Genomic DNA, 20,063 nt, shown 5'->3' on the forward strand with positions numbered 1-20,063 from the left:
ACACCCAGATGTCTTTAAACTGGACTCTGTTCCTTCCCAACAAGATACCCACCCAACAACATCAGAATGAGCATTTCGATTCATACTGCACATTATGGGGGAGTTTAGAAGTAGTTCCCATAACCGGAGGGTCACAGAGCTCAACTCACTCAACAATTAAGTAACACCTAAATTGCAGTTGTATGGATTTTCCATGACAGTGAGAGAAGAGGAGGAAGATGGAAGTAGCCAGAATGGATGATCTGCACCCCCACCCCCCTCCCTTTCTGCTTTGTTCAGTTTTTTTGGTCGGCTAAAGAAACACAGAGGACAGGTTTCTTTTTTCTCTGCTGTTACCTTGTACAAATAAAACTGAAGGACACATGCCAGAGATTCCTCAAGACATTAGATCACATTCAGAGGCAACAGCCAGTGTAAACATCTGCCATATACCCCCATTACCTATTCTTTCAGCATCTGACAGTCGGTATGCCTGACTTTATCAATGCAGTATCAGTGATGAACAGAGATAGTATTGTTAAAGATGTTTGTTTTTTTTTAGTTAAAGGTACAATCTATTGTCATCTTTTACAAAAACAAATTTAAATACATAATATCAACTGGTATATGGTTGTATAATAAAACTTGCATTGAACTTTTTTCCAGCATTTCAAAGCCATAAAGCTCGATGGAAGAACAGTTTCTGTCTCTTCTCTGCTCGCTGACTGTTGCTTATCTTGGGAATCAATCAGTTTCCACAACCCTGTGGAACAGGAGATGATTCTAACCTGAGCTCATCGTCGACTAAAACCTGTCATTACAGTTTCTTCTCCAAAGCCGTTTCAGGGATGAGTAAATGCCTGTGCAGATTCTTGTGTGAAGGACACAAACTGCCTTCTGCCATGGGCATGGTGCAAGAAAACAGCACGCTGCATGGCAGAGGGTTACATAAGCACTGGAAATAACACAGAGCCACTTAAACAATGACACCACAGTTTCCTCTCAGGTGTGTGTTCATGCTACGGACGTCCCTTTTATTCCAGAGAGAGAATTTTTCCAAGGAAGGAAATCATCTTTCACAGAATGAGTCAATCCAGCTATTATAAATCTTTCAGCCAGTTTCTAGCATCACATATCAATAATGAGCTTTGTTTTCACTTTAGTTCAAATCCAAACTGTTGCTCACATGTGGGGACAAAATAAGTATCTGCTAGAGTCTAAAATAGGAAAAAGTGTACAAGTGCAACTTGTTCTCCCTGCAGGCGGTGCTCCTAAAATTCAGTTTACTGCTTCTCTTAAGTCCAAGGTTTAAATATTTGGGGGGGGTTTCCGTTTCTTGATCTGGACCTTTAAATTTAACAAGGTCTTGAGTATTGGCGGTTGTATATCTTTCACCTGCCTCAAAAGCCAGACAACCATGTTAAACCTCATATTAATCGTATATGGCTATTCCCTGGGGGCCGTGCACACATGTACGGAAAGAGATTTGTTCATTTTCAACAAGACCTAAACCAACTGTGCACTGAAATCAGACTGTGTGTCAACTAAGGCAGTCATGACCATGTAGTTGCATCTGCAATGATATAGACCATCGTCACAAAATGACATCCCTTTACAAATCTAACTGTCACATCCACATCACCATTACATGCACAGATAGTGCTGAGTTTGACTTGGTAAAATAATATTTGTCAATAGATTGCAACCTTATTGGATACATGATGACAAAATGAAAACAGGCGCCAACTGACAGTTACTGAAACTGACAGCAGTATCGGTTTACTGTCAAAATACACATGCTCATAATATAGGGAATGTCAACACGCAGAAACATCCCAGTGCTCCCAAAGATTTATTTTTCCTGAAAGAAGCAGCCAAGATCTGCACAATCCAGCAAAGCCTCATCTCACTCACTCAGCTTTCGAACCCTTCTGTGAATGCAGCCTCGGTTCTAAACAGCAAGCATGAGGACGGTGCACGTCAACCATACTGAAACACCCACACATTCGCACAATCCCACAGCATATATAAAACAAAACGTGCAGCTGGCTTTGTTACCAGGCAACAAAGTAGGAGTTATGGTTCAGTGAGTGATGCAAACCCTTTTGTTGTATTTGGACAGAGACCAGTTGTGTCTGACAGATATGTCATTGTTCCTTCACTGACGGGCTCACACAAACTTCCACAGACTGTCATTTACTAATTTTTGTTGCAGTCAACTACTTGATTGTCTGATGCGGTAAATGACAGACAGGTTGAGTGACAGAGTCACACAAAGAAACACACATCCAGAGATTAAAGACAAGCTTTCTGTTGACCCACAGCTGACGTGCTCATCGACAGCTCTCAGTCCATTTGTACAGTAAAAGACAAGCATTCATTTTTCAATTTCTATAGAATACAGCCTTGTGGTAACAAAATGATACAAACAGCAAAAACATGCCTGGACTTGAAAGCCCGTTAGCTTAAAAAGAATGCAGTGCACATCACGAGGTATGAAGAGTGGCAAACAGAGAAGAGGGTGCTGTTTATAATGTTCCACTTTAGAGGAAATATGTGACATAATCTTTCAATCACAGAAATTAATGGCAAAAACAGCACACCGGCAGTATTTTACAGACCCTCAGATAATTCATAAATCTTGTTGACATGTCTTATTCCGAGGAGGCAAGCCTCTAAAGGGAACAGTGAGGTCGGGGTGAGAAACCGCTCTGCTGTGCTGACTCTGTATATATGTGACTCTGTATATACACCCGTTATGTGTGCTCAAATCCAGACCTTAAAAGGATAATCCGGAGTAAAATGCACTTTAGATCAATTTACGGGATGATTGGGAGTACATACGTTGAGTTGACATCAAAATCATGTCATTCGGATGTGTTTTGAGAATTTCGATTTGACCGTTTTTAGCCAAAAGTCGTTAGCCTGGAAGTGAGAGGGGCATATCATGTCACCGCTACAAAATGCTACTTTTATACCTCTTCTACAGCTCCAAACAACATAACACTTACGTGGTAGTGAGTAGAGGGTCCCTAAAGCCAAACCGAAGTGTCCCGAGGTCTTCATGTGGTCGGATATAGAGTCCAGAATGAATTTAATCAAGCCAGTACCTGCTCTTCTCTGCTGCTCAATCAGAGCCTCTTCCGTCAACAGGAGGCTATCTCACGCGAGACATCACGTCACGTGACATTTCAAAATTCCAACCTGTTAGTAAGCTAGGCTTTGCTGTTGCATACAACTTCATTTCACTTTCGAAAGAAATACTGGACTATGTTTGTAAAACAAACAGCAACGAAATTGTGAATTTCCAGAGCGTGTTACTCCACACTCGGCAATCAACTCCTACGGACTCACGTGACGTGATGTCTCGCGTGAGGTAGCCTCCTGTTAACGGAAGAGGCTCTGATTGAGCAGCAGAGAAACACATCCGAATGACATGATTTTGATGTCAACTCAACGTATGTACTCCCAATCATCCCGTAAATTGATCTAAAGTGCATTTTACTCCGGATTATCCCTTTAACTAGGTTGTAAAAGCTATAACTTGTGCACATAGTTAGGAAAGGCCAGGTAATGAAAATTTAAAGATATCACTGACTTTTTTAATCTTGTCATCTGGAATTAAAATAATAAAAATAATTGAATTAAAATAGGCCAAATATTTAAATGGTGGTTTGCATCATAAAACCTATATAGAACACTATATAATTACAATACAACAACAGTTAACTAGTGTCAGCCGGTAACAACTATCAGACAGCACAATGGTTACGAAATGGCAACTGATATGACATCAGTTAAGGCTACACCTTATTCACCAGTCACAGATTTTACATATTCAGTGTTGTTTGACAATCTTAGTTCACATTAGCAACTCAGACTGAGTGTTTGCTCTTGTGAGGCTGTTCTGGTGACAATCCACAACAACATCTAGATGCGGTTTGTCCAACATGTTGCAACATTCATCGCTGATTTCTTCTTTTAAAATAACACATGGTATTAAGTGAAAAACCTGGCATTAATAAGAAGTTGTAAGCAGTCTGCAGCTCACCATGTTGCTGACAAATATAAATACAAAGAGAAAGGGGCAAAGACGAGGCTGATCTGAGAGTGAGAAGAAGTACTGCATCACAGAGGAAACAGATAGCATCAGATTATCAGTATAAAATGTGTTGCCCGATTGTACACTTTGTTTGAAAATATACTGATATTAATTAAACAATTAATGTTTGAACAATTAACAGCCATGGGCTCTTCTAATCCGTCTACAGGCAGCACTGTTAAAATGGAGGATAAATATGACCTTTATGGAAGAGTCATTACAGCAAAACCTTTCCTGTGTGCTAAATACAAAAAACAATCATTAGAAACCACCTAAATAATGTCTTAACACTTCAGAGAATGAGTAATGTAAACTGGCGAAGTTAAACAATAACTTACCTTTGCAATGTGCACACTGCCAACAGTAAAGGAACGATTCAAGAATAAACCCACAAATTGTGAAAGCAAACATCAAGATTGATGCTGTAGATTAAAAAGAAGACAGCTGCTGCAGCTGGATGCTATTTCTACAACTTAAACCCCAAAAGAGTAAAGCATGAAATCTCACAGAACTGGAAAGTTTTTCAAAGGAAAATTAGAACTTCCTACTGAACAAATGTTTAAAGTTTTCTATGTGGGATTTACCTGTTTGAAATTTACAATTGAATCCACCATAACAGCATGTAAAGGCTTGCTAACTTTCATTTCTACTTGTTCTACCACCACTGATAAGATAGTTTTATCTGTTTAAACACGATAGCAACTACATGGGCCTCAGCTGGCCTATGCAGCTATGGAAACGGTGATCATTGGATTTGGAAGTGAGAGATGCACATCAGCACACATACACAAACCCTTTCAACAGTAAGGAAACACGGATGCTTTGAGTCTTACTTGGCAGTGGGGCGTGTCGATGTGTCCTGCAGGTCTCCAGGGTCAAACAGCTGTGAGCCCTTCAGTCCTAGTTCCTCGCAGCCACATAGAAACACACTGAGGTTGTCCTGTGTAGATGTCACACAACGTTTGACTGTGATTAATACTCTCACTGTACAAGGTATCAACTCATGCACACTCAAGACAAACTAGGACGCATTTGAATTTATAATTGTAGGAAACAGAACAGGGGAAAAACAGACGGTCTGACACAGAACTCAAAGTCTGACTTCCTCAATACTAATAAGTGAAATTCAAACTGTTCTCTATTAAAGTTGTACGATACATACATACAAAAACAGCTAATGAGAGAAAATGTCATATCCTTATTTTCCATTATATAAATTTAAAAGTGTTTCTCTTTCAGGCGAACCAACACACTGACCGCAGAGGTTTAGTATAATGTGTCATATCACCGATCTGTGGTCTTCTGTGTCCTCCACCCAAACATGAACAAGCAGTCTCTGTCCAACATGAAAATCTGGATACCTGCTTAACAGAAAGGTGATACCACCAGGTTTTATGTCCAGGTTTCGTACGTCTCCTTTCTCAGATTGCAACAACTTTCACTGGTGAGCCTTTGCTTTTCTTCAGTTATTTCCGTCCTCTTATCCAACTCTCATCATCCACCTGCTTTTCCTTGATTATTCCTTTTCCTGCTCTTCCTACATTTCACATTTTCCCCATCATCACAGTCGCCCTCCCTCTCTGACAAACTCTTTGTTGAATGCAACCTGAGCTAAGTTCCCCTCTCTTGTTCCCAGGTTCTCTTCGTCTTTGTGTCTCTATCTTTCAGAGGCCTAAAACCTAAGCCCTTCCCTCTCAGGGTGTCACCATTTCCTCCCCACCCCATTTGTCCCAAGCACTCTCCCTTTTTCTTTCTCACATGCTGAAACAAAATGTGCTTAAATCTACATAAAACAAATTCAGCAAAAAAACATAAAAAAAAATTTAAAAGGACCCCTCTTGGTACTTAGATTCAAAAGTAGGCATAAGAATACACGCATGGCAACAAATACATAAAGAAGCACAGTTGGAAACACTTGTTCTCACGATCCTTTCCCATTTCGAGCAAACACCCCCTCCAAACCCACCCTGCAGCTTCCTGTGTTTTTGGGACAGGGCCATCTCTGCTCTCCTGGCAAGGCAACCCCACCCACTGATACAAACACTTACACACACACACACACACACACACACACACACACACACACACAGAGGATTCAGCAATTTCTCCAACTAGTTTCACTTCTGTGAAAACACGCCCACAGTGAGATTAACTGGACAGTGGATCAAGAACATTTATTACCTCAAAATAAAAAGTCATCAGATCAACTGGTTCCAAACAATATAATGCTTTCATACTTTACATATTTATTATTTTAGATACAAGAAACAAGATACGACTCCTTTAGGTGAGGACTTCCAAACGTTTTGTCAAAGTATCCAAGAAACAGATCCAAATATGACCCAAATAAACTGTAATTAGCACAATTTTTTTTCTCTAAGACATATTGCAAGTATATAAAGAAACATACGACCAGTGATATGGCAGGAACCACTTCTTTAACATCACCATAACATGGTCCAGTTGATGTGGTTGCAAAAACTGATGGTTCTGGCCAAAACTGAACGCTCGAGTTTTTCACATTTCCGTCTTTGATACGAGTAATTCAAAAAGCAAACATTCACTTTAAAAATGGTAAATGTGATACAAATAAAAGTTTATCACAGCAATATAGATCTAAAATAGACACCTGCTAGCTTTCATCATGCACACCTGTGCTTACTCTTAGTGAATACATGCTTTTAAACACGGATAAAAATCAGAATCCGAATCAGAATCGCTTTTTATTGCCAGGTATGTGGACACACACGAGGAATTTGACTCCGGTTACACCTCACTCTCTTTAGTGCAACAATTACAAAAAAAATAGACAAAAAAATAGACATAGAACAAGAAAATTTTGAAAAAAATGACTCCATAATCATCATTTCGGATTCAGAGCTAAAAGAGAAGTCCACCAACCACTGAGCAGTGAACTAGAGGGAGAGTCGTGGTCAGCACAGATTGTGCTCATGCTCAAACTCATTAGCCAGTGGGGCTGGTTACTGCTACTGATGTGCTGAATTGATTAAAATAATTCTGCTTCAGCACAAACTTGGCTTGGCTATAAAAGAAAAAAATAAATCACTTTAATAAAAAAGGTAGCTTTCTTCCTCTGGGTGGGCATACTTTCCATTCATGTGAGTTCAGGCGTGACGATGCTGCTTCCGTCATGTTCTCCCTCTCTCCACAGACATGTGAAACTAGTCGTGCAACAACACAGTATTGGACTTTTTCAAATGAAAATTGATTCGAATTGGCAACACATTTTCTTTAACCCAGCCTTATTAACTAGTCAACCACAGCAAATTTTAATTAGATAATGACGTTTTGTGTTTGTATGACATGGGCACTTATTTTAAACTAAATTGTAAAAAAAAAAAAAAAATAATAATCATATTATATGTGTGATAAGAGGTTCAAAAAGTTCATATTAAAAAGAAATGTGATAGCAAGCGTAAAATGTTGCCATTGTTAAACCTAATCAGTTCACGACTTGCGGTGTTTAATCTGAAACAGCTGTACTCTGTCAAAGTTCATAGACCACAGACTAGTGTACAGACTGAACTAACATGGAGGTGTACGAACAAAAGAATCCAAAAATGAGACGTGATGACGGTTTCCTCTAAAGCACAAAATTTATTCTCTGAAACCCAGGGCATACATAGACTTAAATGTCTCAATATCATGACAACGGTGCATCTTTTCCTACAGCTAAAGTATTACTGGCACAATTATATAGTAAACCTGACACTTTTTTTTCCTTCTAAAAAACTTAAAAATGTTTAAAATTGACATAAAAAACAACCTGAAAATGTCAATGAGAGCAAACAGCCTTTTCTTCAAAGATATTTTCTCATATCGTTGTATTGTTGATCAAAAGCATTGCCCTATAAATCAGCAACTAAAGAAAGAACTAGAATTACCTGCCGTCTCTTTTCCTACTTTAACCTACACATAAGACAAGGTGGAATCTTCTACCTCTAGAGATATATTTGACAAACTGCAGGAAATTGAAGCTGTAATTCACAGCACTTCATGGCATCTCACTGGTGTGCTGACGATTTCAACTACAACTTCAGTAGTTTAACAGTTTCATCCCACATTTGTCATGATATTCCAGTGGCAGGAATGTGCCATTTAAACAAAAACAAACATCAACCGATGATCAGATCGGCTCATTTAGTAGTAATTAACATTATAGTAAACAGGATAATTTAGTAGGTATTTGGAGAAAGTACGTGTGCGTTTCTGAAAGAAGGAAGCATGACTTCACAGTGATTTACAGGTCACTGCCACTGGAAACTGGGCGTCTGCACACAGAAATGAATGACAGTTAAATGTGTTTATAGAAGCATTGGGATATTGAAGGTTAACAAGGAAACAAAGCCCCTGTTCACTGATTTTTTTCAATCTCAGAGAATAAGAAATAATTGACTTGTAATAAGATTTACATCAACTACATTTCCATGTGTTTTCATTTTAAATCTCAACACAAACAGTGAAAATCTACTTAACTGAGTGCGCTTACAGTAAGTTTACTTCTGTTTTTTTTTTTTTACTTTAATTGGAAATAATGTATTCTTGCTGTAATTCTGACACTGCTATGTGCTTTGAATAAACATGAGATGATCTCAAGAAAACGAAGGACAAGTTAGATGAAAATCAGTCCAGCTGGAATATACAGGGGTTTTAAGTTACATGTGGTTTTTAACACTTAAGATATCTGCCTAACGCTGCAAACATGACGTCCGGAAAAACACCTTCTTCAACATGAGAATTATTACCATTTACACACTGAAAATCTGACCCAGAGACGGCTGGAAACGGAGCACGTCCCAACCAACCTGTTCAGATGAACACGGAGACTTGCAGGTTGAGCTGCCAAAGCACTGTGGTGGCAGATCTGATTACAAAACAGCCTAAACTCCACAGAGACTCATTTTCCCATTAGCCCCCCAAACAGGAAAAGGAAAGGAGAGTTGGCTGTTTTATTACGATGGGCCAGATAACAGCAGACCCCTTGTTTACGCGTTTCTCACCTCTAATCGCAGCCTAGTGGAAGGAAAAAAATCCCTGCAAAGCCACAGGAACTTGTGAGACAGAATTATGAAACTTTAGGAGTAGAAAGGGTCACATTGTTCGGATAGAAATACACCCCCGGGGTGTAATTTTCCTTTTTATCTCTTATAGGTTGTTCTCAAACTACTTATGTAAACAGAATGTCTTTAATGGGGTGTTCATTGTTCCTTTGGGCCAATTATTCACTGTTATGTCATGTTTGCAGCAGCCTAATCTGAGGGATAATCAAATATTTTGTGGGTGAGGTTATTGAATGCATCAATAACTGGTGTTTTAGATGGCAAATATTGTATGCCGTCACAAACAGATTAACAGTCTGAAAGGCTTCAATGGAAAATGTGAAAGTCGCTCCTTTAACATTCTCAGAAACTTTATAAGCTTTATAAAAAAAAAGTATTAGTTTTTTTTTTTGCTGCTGTTAATGTTTGACAGTTCTGATTTATCTTAAAGATCAATAGTTTTCATTGTATATTGCTAAGTACAAAAGTTACACTCTGCCATGATAAAAGTCACTCGATTCAACTTAACACTATGTGTTAACTTAACTGAACTGTACAGTTGTTCCTGAAATGCAACACATTAAAGTAATCAGTAATTGTGAAATTGTGGCACAAAAAAAATTTGCTGAAATATGAGAAGCTCTCATCCAATCACTTTAAACTTGACACTTCACTTTCTTAGGTGGCCTGAAATATAGTCACCCCGCATGAAGTTGGGAGGATGACGAGTTTTCTGGCAAAGCTAATGCCCCAACACACAGATTTCCTGTGTTAATAAAGGTAATGCGTGCCGATCACAATGTGATCCAAATAATATCCAAATCTGAGAAAAAATGTTCCTTACGTACCAGAGCTTCTATACACCATGAGAAAATCATCCTCAAACATGGAACTTATGATCAGAATAATTTCATATTCTTAATTACACCAAAGTGAACCGTTAACTTAAAAAAATAATGCAATTAACTTCAGGACAGGGTTAAGAAAAGTTTCTGCTCATCATCCTGAAAGTTGCACTAAACACCAACAGATTTGAATGTGTGTAACTTTTATGCATCACTCTGTGACGACAGTTTCTTATTCCTTGAATGTGAATATCGAGTGCTGACTGCGGCTGTGAAATGGAACAACTGTATGCCTCAAAGTGTGGAACCCATTGGGTTAATTTAAGTAACATCTGGAACAGAGCTCATGCCATGCGTATGAAAAATGAGGCAAGTCCATGGTAATATTATCAAAGTAATCACTCGGATAAAACTTGGTTAGGATCCTTATTAGACCAGAGCATCCAACTAAACTTACAATTTTAAGTTGGATTTCTCTTTTTCAATTATATTTAGATCTGGTTGTTTTTCTTGACTTAAAATAAAAACTACATTTAATTTTGACATAAAACATCTTCAAGACAGCACTAAGTAATACTCTGGTGAGCAAATAAGGGAGAAAATGGAAGCTAATTAAATGTGAGCGAAGCTCCAAAACTATCAACTTTCACGAGCGTCTGTTTACATGTGAGCGCTGGTTCTGAAAGGCCACTTCATTCAGATCAAGGTCTTATATCATTATGAAAGAGCTCTACTGTATTACACTGTACTCAACTGAAATGTATCCGTGTTCAGATATACTGCGATTCACAGGCTGGGATTCAAAGCAAGACATAAAGTTAAGATTCTTCAGCCAAACCACAGACAACAGCATTTAATATTCATTGCAGGGACGACAGTATTCTCCAACACATTTTTCCCACTGATGCTGCAATCCAGAATAATTAACGGACAACAAGTCTACAGATGATCGGCCTCAATGCAGAGCTGTTTAACCCAAGAACAAGTGAGCTGTTGAGGGTTCAGTATCACACATGACTGCTGATGGACGACTTGGCTGTGGACACTAAAATAGAGATCATTCAGCAGCAAATATCTTTAACTGAACCCTGATTACACACCTGCAAGCTTAAGATGTCTGTCGAACCCACTAAATCAGTGTTGAACGCTTCAGTGGGTGAGTTGGGGGTGTAGACACAAGGCACTCACGCATCCATCCATTACCTAATGCTTATGTGAATCCAGGTTACAGTTACTCTTACTCCACCCACTGAGCAAGCAAGCTTTTGCATTTTCAGTGCTAATTCTATGACAACCTTAGCTCTTCACAATGCAGCTTAAAATGATGTGAAAAGCTTCAACTTTCTTTGCATGTAAGATGAATTGTCCTCGTGGCATGCTAAAATTTAAAAGTTGTTTCTTGTTGGTTTAAAAAACAAAACAAACACTAAATCCTGATAATCATCAATGCAGTAGAACTTCACCTGGTCCTCTTTCATACAGAAAGCAGTGCATAAAAACCCATTTTGTTGACATATCGCAGAACAACCTTTAGCTTGGGGAAAATAAACAAATGTTTAATGTAAATATTCCCTCCTAAGATGTGGATACAATGACTAAAATCAATATGGCTCAGATATGTAGAGCACCAGGTCCAGCATTACTCTTAACCCTTTTTAAGCTTTAATAGCTTTAATAACTTGTTCATAGATCAAATCAGTAAATTGCAGCTAGGTTAAATTTTTATAAGCAACAGCTTTAGCCAACAAAAAAGACACAACGGCAACTTTATATTGGAATTTAAGTTGCAGAACTTTAGGCTGCTTGCTTTCATATGAAGCTACTAGATGAAGCTGGGTCTGCCATGCAAAGCCCAACAAAAGATGCCACTGTACCATGTCATATCAAGTTTTTCACTTTGTTTAGAGGAAATGACAACAGGTTACAGCAAGTTGTAACATTAGACAGCCCTGGATAAGAGTGTCACTGAACATGCTGACAGAAAAAAGAAGGGAAGGGAGACAGACATAACACAATGTCATATAGATGTAGAAAAAAGAACCTGACAAAAAGATTCAAGAAGACCAAGGGGTTGGTTGACCAAAGCTTTAGTAAAACACAAGGTTAAAGGACTTACCAAGCCAGCTATAGGTGTTGGAAGTCTGTTAATTTTCTTCACCAAGCCAGGTTTAATGGAGCTCAGCAACCTAGCAAAAGACACAGAGGAGAAATAAAATGTATGCCTTTAAAACCTGTATAAGAGGCAAGCTGAGAAGCACATCTTAAAGAATAGGCTACATCATAAAGTGTAAACCTAGTACAAACAGAGTGAAGTAAGTGCAGCCAAAGTGAAGTGTGTGAAACTGTCTCTTCAGAGAAAAGGCAGGAAACAAAAAAGAAATGAAAACACCCTGAAGGTCCTAAAGTAGCATCTGGAAGGTCGATAAAAGACACTGATCCTAAAGCAGAAGGGACAATCAATGCAGTTGTTTGGGGGGGGGCATCAACTTCTGGGATCTGTAAACTTCTTAATGCAGATTGTGTACGACAGTGACCCACACATGTGAAGAGGTAGAACTCTCCTTTTATCTAGGATTCCATACATAGATTCAAGCATTTCTCTGAGAGAAACTACATTACATTCCTTCACACTACGCCTGCTTTTCAGCCATGAACAAGCAGTTTCAGAGCCCCCACCTCTCCCGCTCTTCCTCCCTCTGTCTCCAGTTTCATCTTTTGAGTGGGCTTTCATCAGAGGAAGCAGTATAATAACTCTGACTTGTAAAAGGGAAAATCCAGCCCTGGATGCCGAGTATTAGATGTCAGCAGCCTGTGATGTTCATAGCATTGCCGCAGTAATTCCGAGATGAAGTGCTGTAATATGCCTTTTTAATGAAATCTTATTCCCCGTGCCTGTCTCATGTCCTACTCCTGTTAGTGGCTAGTGATGTCCTGGTGTACTGTACATTTCCAATATCAACTAAAAATAAAAACCAAGGAGATTGGTGGTTTCTAGATAGTGCTACATGCACTACACATGTAGGTGTGTATCTGGAGAGAGTGACTCATAACAGTGAAAATAATATTTCCACTCTAAAAGGAGTGCCTGGAATCCAAATAATGTCTGCCAGCTAACTTTTTTTTCCCTTTTTCATGTATATTTATTTCTATTTATCTATTATTTGTTTTCCCAGTCAGTTTTAAATGTTGGCGTCTTGCATTTTAAACACAGACAAAGCAAACATGCATAGTGTATCAAGGAAAAGAGGAACACATCCGAGTCCTTAAGTTGTGGATTTACTGAGACTCAAAACAAGCTCCATCTCAGGAAGTTCAATCTGCTCTCCCCTCTGTGGCCAGGATTACAAGGAAAAGCCATAATTGGCTTCGCTCGAGTCATGTTGGTACAAGAGGATTCATTCATTCACCGTTATAATTTGAAGTACTTGTAGACTGCATGTGAATCCGTCTCACTGGGTCAAAGCGTCAACCAACTGTGAGACATCATGAATACGGCTTTTTGCCACAGATGTTTGTGAGATTGTCTTTTCAGAATAGATTTTGTTTTTCAAATGAGGTGGAAAGTAGCAAAGTAGCTGCTCCGCATTTAAAGAAGTCACCTGAGGTGGTTTGGGCATCAGATTAGGATGCCTTGTGGTCTCCCCCCTTTGGAGATTTTTTTGGGCATGATCAACCGGGAGGTGTCCCTGAAGCAGACCAGAACACGCCTGAAGGATTATATATATATATATATCCCTTCTGCCCTGGGAACACCTCAGGAAGCCCCAGGAGGAGCTGGAGAGTGTCACTGTGGAAAAGGGATGTCGGGACCTTCTGCTTCCATGACCCCACAAGAGATAAGCGGTTGGAAATGGATGGATGGATTTAACCGTATTTCTCTGTTCATTTTGATGCTACCATTACAGAATAACCCTATAAATAATTTAATAATTCATATTTTCAAAAGCAAAAAATTTTGGGGAAAAAACAAAACAAAAAAACAGTCCGTCTTTTAGTCTTTAAGATTTGCTCTTAACCCATTTAGGCCTAAAACGCCTGGAAAAGAATGCCTGTAAAACCTATGGGCAATTTCAGGAAGACTCCCTAAAACCTGACGTTTTTCTGGAAATTCAACAATTGTGTCAACGCCTGCTAAATGATTGATTGATTTCACAGCCTCTGTAGCAGACAGAAACAAAATTCAAAAAGTATTTGAGAGCTTACACCTGTGGCTTTCTTTGGAAATTGAGTTTATTTACATACACCTTCACGAAAATAGAAAATGTAAAAAGTAAAGTGCAGGAACAGCACTATTTTCAATTAGAAAACAGTAATAAAATAAAATAAAATTTAATTTTATATTTAAATTATTTATTTATCTATTTATTTTATTGCCAGTAATCTCTTCGTACTGGCAGCACAAGGGGTCCCATAAACGTTTTCATCTCCGGCACAGTTACGTGTGACCACCTTGCCATCTTTGCTCGAGCTGGAGTCTGAAGTACCTGCTCACTGTATCTATTCGTCTCGGAAACAAGATGCGCCCAAAGCTCCTCAGTAAAAATATGATTAAATGCCTGCAACGGTGTGGCATCTGCAGGTAAATCGACTTTCACCGCTGGTGTGCGGTTGAAATCTCTCCGTCGATTACGGTGGTAATTGTCAGTCTTCCACTCACATTCAAACCCTTCAAAATCATCCTCGTCGTTATCGTCATCTTCAAACATATGTGCTAGCCATAGATCTCGATCAATTGGGTCAGCACGTTCATCAGCATCATCAAAGCCAAGAAACTCCTCACAATCGCTACCATCTGAAAAAGACGTGTACGCTTTCCCGGCCTTAATGGTAGAATAATGCAACAGCGCCCCCGGCTTTAAAGGTAGAAATGCGGCAATGCTTTCCCGGCCTAAATGGGTTAAACGATTTGACGTATCCACAGAAGAAGAGATGATGTCAATAAAAGGGGGTCATGAAGTCGACTGAACTTAGAGCAGAACTTCCACGCAAACATTGAGGTTACCATCAGTGTCTGTGCACACATAATGAGAACCATCCTGTTTCATTTGACCTGCAATATACTGTGTTTGTGAGATGACCAGCTCATCGTGGCCTGAAAACGTACGGTTACAAGTGATAAACGCATGTCCGTGTTGGAAAACCAACAAATTTAACTGGATCGTACAAATCCTGCCAAGCAGCAGTCAACTATAGAAACAGAATTCTCACAAAGTCTTGTTAATGGTTATCTAAAGCATCTTGTAAAGGTGCAACTGGGTAAAAGGTGTGATATACTTGCGCTTGATGCTTTTAAAGATGCATGTTGTACATGTTTAATGTCGAGAAATCAGTGAAGTCCCAGTCTTGCCATCATGGTATTCATTTCCAGGACGATTATCTAAATATCTGACTGTGATTGTAGTCTTCACGCTGTCGGCTCCCCTGACAAACTTTTAGTCACATCAAACTGAACGCATGTGAGAACAGAGCAGCAATTGTCTGGTACTGAGCCCGTGTGCTGCTGATGTTTACTGCTTTGTACTTTTTTTCTGCTTTCCTGGACATGGCCAATTTTACACCATATTTCTTTAATAATGTCCTACATCCTGTGCGCAGTACCCAAAAGACAGTTCAGAAGTGGTGAGAAGACTTATGACGCAATACATCTGCTATTGTTCAGTACAAATGTGCAACAACCCCCCCGAATCCAGAAATTACAAAACCAATAGGAACACAACCAAATTGGATGTAATAACTGTTCTCACAATAAAAACCGTCTAAACGCTTGGTTTGTATAACTGGAAGTTCAAGTGAGTTCAAGTGGGTTTCATTTCAGTAACCTCACTCAATGTGGATAGGAAGAGGACAGTTCAAGAGTCACACTGAAGCACAATCTAACAGCACATCAGTCTCTATGATCCCTCGGCCACTCGTAACAAATCAGTGCACCGGTGAAACAAAAAGCTGCCTCACAGCAAACATTCTTCCAATTAATTCAGAACCACCCATTTTAGGCTCATTAAAGTCTTTGTTTTCCTTTTCTGGTTTAATATAAATTGCCAGGACATTATGAAACTGAGGAGAATGGATTCTGAAAAGACACTGCCTTCCTGTTTACAGGGACACTGCTGTTATCTGGAACAAGACAAATACAAGAGAGTCCGATCAGACCTGAATGTTCCTCTAATACTGCGATTATTCTTACTCACTGTCAGTCACATATCGTACACAAACATTCTCTGAAAAAGCCGGAATAAATTTTATTTTATCCATGGAACTCGACTCCTTGAATGAAGTCTCCACAAAAAGCCAAAGTGAACAATAGCCAGTAAACTTATGACAGGAAGAAAACCTTATCTACTCTTAAAAGCATGAGAGCAACAATGACTACAACACTCACACACACACACACACACACACACACACAAAAAAAAATAACAACTTCGACTTCACTTGGATGAAGAGATAAATATATGCAGCCAAAACTTACTCGCAGAGCAGTATTCCATTCTCCAAACCTCCTCGGAAATCTCTGTCACCAAAACACCTTCCTGTGACAGCCTACAGATGGACAAAAATAGAGTAAGTTAGCAATATGTGACAGTGAGAGGGCCTCAGGTTAAAAACAGAAAGAGAACATGAGTAAATAGTTGCAGGGTTCAGACAAACAACCTCTGCAACCAGAAACCGAAAAACAAGGCAACAACCTTTATTAACACCCCCTTTTGTGTCTTTCTTTCGCAGTAAATCCTGAATTGTACGGAGAAGTGCATGAACAGTGGCCGGCCGTATATCAAGTTCCTCTCTGGTTAACAGTGCTAAACACTAACAAGCTTGACATAAGCTGTAATCATCCCAACCAAATGGCTCTGGCAGGCTAATATGTTGTGACAGGGGATTTAATCGGGTAATAGTTCCTCAGACCCTCTGAGGAGGAGAAGCAGCCAGCCTGCATGTCCTTTCATCACAAAAACATCAGAAAGGCATGTTTGCATTTTCTTGAACAATACTGTGGCACATACAAATGCATATAATTGGTCATGATACATTTTGTTTTAACCTATGTGGTCAAGTGTGTGGGATGGTTGTTTGACTGAATTATTGCCATTCTTATGATACCATGTGTATGTAAAGAGACCTCGATTCTAATGAGACTTCCTGAATATATAATACTCAATATCCAAGCATACAAATCCTGAGGCTGCTAAGCTGCACACGCTCTAAAAATCTACAAGCTTCAGCTGCAGCAAAGCCTCTGAAACTAACTGAATTGAAACCTTAAGCTCAAGCATCATGCTTTACTTTAAGGTAGGTGAGTGAATGGGACATCCCAGGAATACATCTTAAGCCAAACATGAATACTAACATCTTTAGTGCAGGGATAAACACTAATTGTGAAATAATTGGCCCAGCTCCTGGAAAGTTTGTGTTGCATAGCTTTTAAGACCAGCTCCACTTCAGAACCATTAATTCTCACAAACATTGGCCCACATTTGGCCATAAAAGCAGGAGACCCCTTTGGTCTACTGGCATGGAAGCGAAAACAATTACAAGATTAAATTTCCTCAGTGTTTCTTTCAAATTTATTTGCACAGCTGTGGGAAAAAGTGCAGAGATGTAGAGTGTCTGGCCTGGCAGTATGTTTATGTCAGCTTCTTGGCTCTTTGGGGACTCTGGACCTGTTGCAAAGAAATGTACTGCTGTTATGTCAATGAGTAGGCCAACAGTAGGCCTAATTTCTGAAAGAAGTCATGTGTGGAGTTTGGCTCTCCAAAGAGAAAAAAGAAAGTGTCACAGATTTTCTATGCAAGGTGAAATTTAGCATTCAGCGGCCCCGTTCCCTACTGCTGCAGAACTTGTGAAGTAAGCATTGCATGTCTGGTGCTGACAGCATAAAAGCATTGTGTAAAGGCTGAGTGCAAGGTTGCACAGTCTTATTGACAGTGCCAACCTTCATTATGCAATCACTGTAATGGGCCTGCTCTGGAGAAAGGGGCTTTATATCTGTTTAATTAAATAGCGTTAAAGCTATAACAAAAAAACATAATTTTTTTTTAAAAACATCTTGAAGGTAATGCGCTAGTTTGATATAGAAAGACAACCGACCTGTGTAGGGAGAGCAGGGCCTTGACACTGCTCGAACCACATATTGTTTAGGACCAGAATGAACTCTGATGAAGATGTAGTAGCATTCTCAGGTGCCATTTATACTAATCTGTTTCTATATCGTTTCTATCGCGGATGCACTGTCCATTTACATTAAAATACTGGAATACGACTTCATAGGTGGAAGGATTCAAAGACGCCGGAGCCCACGTAAGCATTCGCATACGATGCTGATTTTAGCAGTTGTAAACGGTGAGAAACGAGGATCCGCAGTGCTGGACAACATCACTATGACGTACTCCTCCCTGATTCGCTAGGCTGGTATCGTTGGTCATGTGACTTGAGTGCTGGGAAACTAAAAACAAACAGGCGTGCTTCACTTCAGTTACACACTTCCTTTCTATTCGTGTCATCGAGAAGAATATGGAAATCATGGACAACCTCGATCAGCATGGGAGCAGTGGGATTCTTCCTGTAGGTCGTGTTTTCTAAGCAGTTGCGCATGCTCCAGATGCAAGGGCGATCATGTGATGTGATGGCTGATTAGTCATGTGACTAGCGAATCAGCCGATCCCCGTTTCAGAGTAAACAGTTAGGCTTTTATTGAGAGGACAGCAACTTTGTGTGTAAATGTAAATAGTTTGCAAGACGCCGACACGAAGAAATGGTGAAATGAATTAATGTAAACAGAGCCTCAGACAGCAGGTGCTAGATATAGATTGGGTTTGCGCCACATACACACAGAATGATATCATGAGGTATAAGCAGATCTCACAAACTAAGGTCATTGGAAATTTCTGTGCATGCTGCCATGTGTACATGTCTCTGTGTCGTTCTGATCAATAAATTCTCCATAAGAGGCTGCAAAGGTAAGTCCGACTACTCTTTTCTGCACAACACTTGCACCTCGAAAGCTCAATCTTAATGTCGTTTTGATATTTGCACATAATAATAAAAGATTTCCGGTTTTATGGGTGGTTAAAAGCCATATGAACCATCTCCATTTTTGGCTGGATGAGTACGTCTTGTTGGTACCTTGAGATCGAAACAAAGTCGCAGCATACTTTGTTCAATTTTGTCAATCAAACAAATATGAACATGATTGAGCATGTTATGCAGTGAGTTAGTTGGCCTTTCTCAAAGAGAGCCTGGTTTTCTCCTTTTTCCCCCAGGATTCATGCCAAGTTAAGCCAGATGGTTGTTATCTACAGCTTCAAAGTGACTGGACAGTTATAAGTGTTTGCAATCTTCCCATCTAACTATACACGAGAGATAAAAAGAAAATATAGCCTATGCCAAACTAGATATGCCTTTAAAAAAAAAAACATTGTAGACTAGTTGAGCTGGTGCAACCATAATAGCTTGGACAGATCAGTTAAAAGTGGCTTCATATTACTGGATAACACTTTCTCTTTTGACAGCACACAACAGACAGATTCAATCCAGTTATGTTCCTCCCCTTCTAATATTCAGGTTAGTTCTTCCACTGGGCATCAGGATTAAGTTAACGGGCCACAACAATCCATTTCAGCCCACTGAGGTATAACTTAATCAAAGAGATTAAATCTGTCTCCAGAGCAGTCACAAAGAGAGAACTTGTGAAACAAAATGGAGTTTCTTGTATGCAACTTTGTGACTAGAGGAAAGCCGACTGCATCGCCAACTATCGTTTATTCACTTTTCCATCCTTTATAAATTCAATAATTACATTCCCAGATGATGACACAGATGAGAAAATAATGTATATGATTATTAATGACGGCTTTTTAACACTAAAGAACCAAACATTTCCATAGTTGGGGTTGAGATTGTAACGTATCGTGGTCTGAGCTCAGTCAAGACTCGGTGGCCTTCATACTTTTATATCCATAGCTTAAAAAGTCTACAGCTCAGTACAGGGCCTTTTTTAGTGAGTTTCTCAATAAGTGTGGGCAGTTGTGGCTCAGCTGGTAGAGAGGTGGGTCATCGTTGGGTAAGACACTGAACCCTACG

At 39.5% G+C, this 20,063-nt stretch overlaps 1 protein-coding gene across 7 annotated transcripts in view; it reads right to left on the reverse strand.

Moving 5' to 3' along the window:
• Positions 1–20,063, reverse strand: part of LOC142398005 (LIM and calponin homology domains-containing protein 1-like) — an 87,537-nt gene that overhangs the window by 36,043 nt on the left and 31,431 nt on the right. For 6 of the 7 annotated variants that reach the window (XM_075481929.1, XM_075481927.1, XM_075481928.1 and 3 more), the window contains exons 2-4: positions 16,456–16,526; positions 12,103–12,172; positions 4,915–5,021 (exon numbers count right to left, since the gene is read on the reverse strand). In XM_075481929.1, coding sequence (XP_075338044.1) covers positions 4,915–5,021; positions 12,103–12,172; positions 16,456–16,526 — 248 coding nt within the window. Of the gene's footprint in view, positions 1–4,914; positions 5,022–5,369; positions 5,510–12,102; positions 12,173–16,455; positions 16,527–20,063 lie in introns of those variants that run through there. The other variant, XM_075481931.1, reaches the window with a different exon arrangement.

The sequence above is a fragment of the Odontesthes bonariensis genome, chromosome 13, assembly GCF_027942865.1.
Source record: "Odontesthes bonariensis isolate fOdoBon6 chromosome 13, fOdoBon6.hap1, whole genome shotgun sequence".
NCBI lineage: Eukaryota > Metazoa > Chordata > Actinopteri > Atheriniformes > Atherinopsidae > Odontesthes > Odontesthes bonariensis.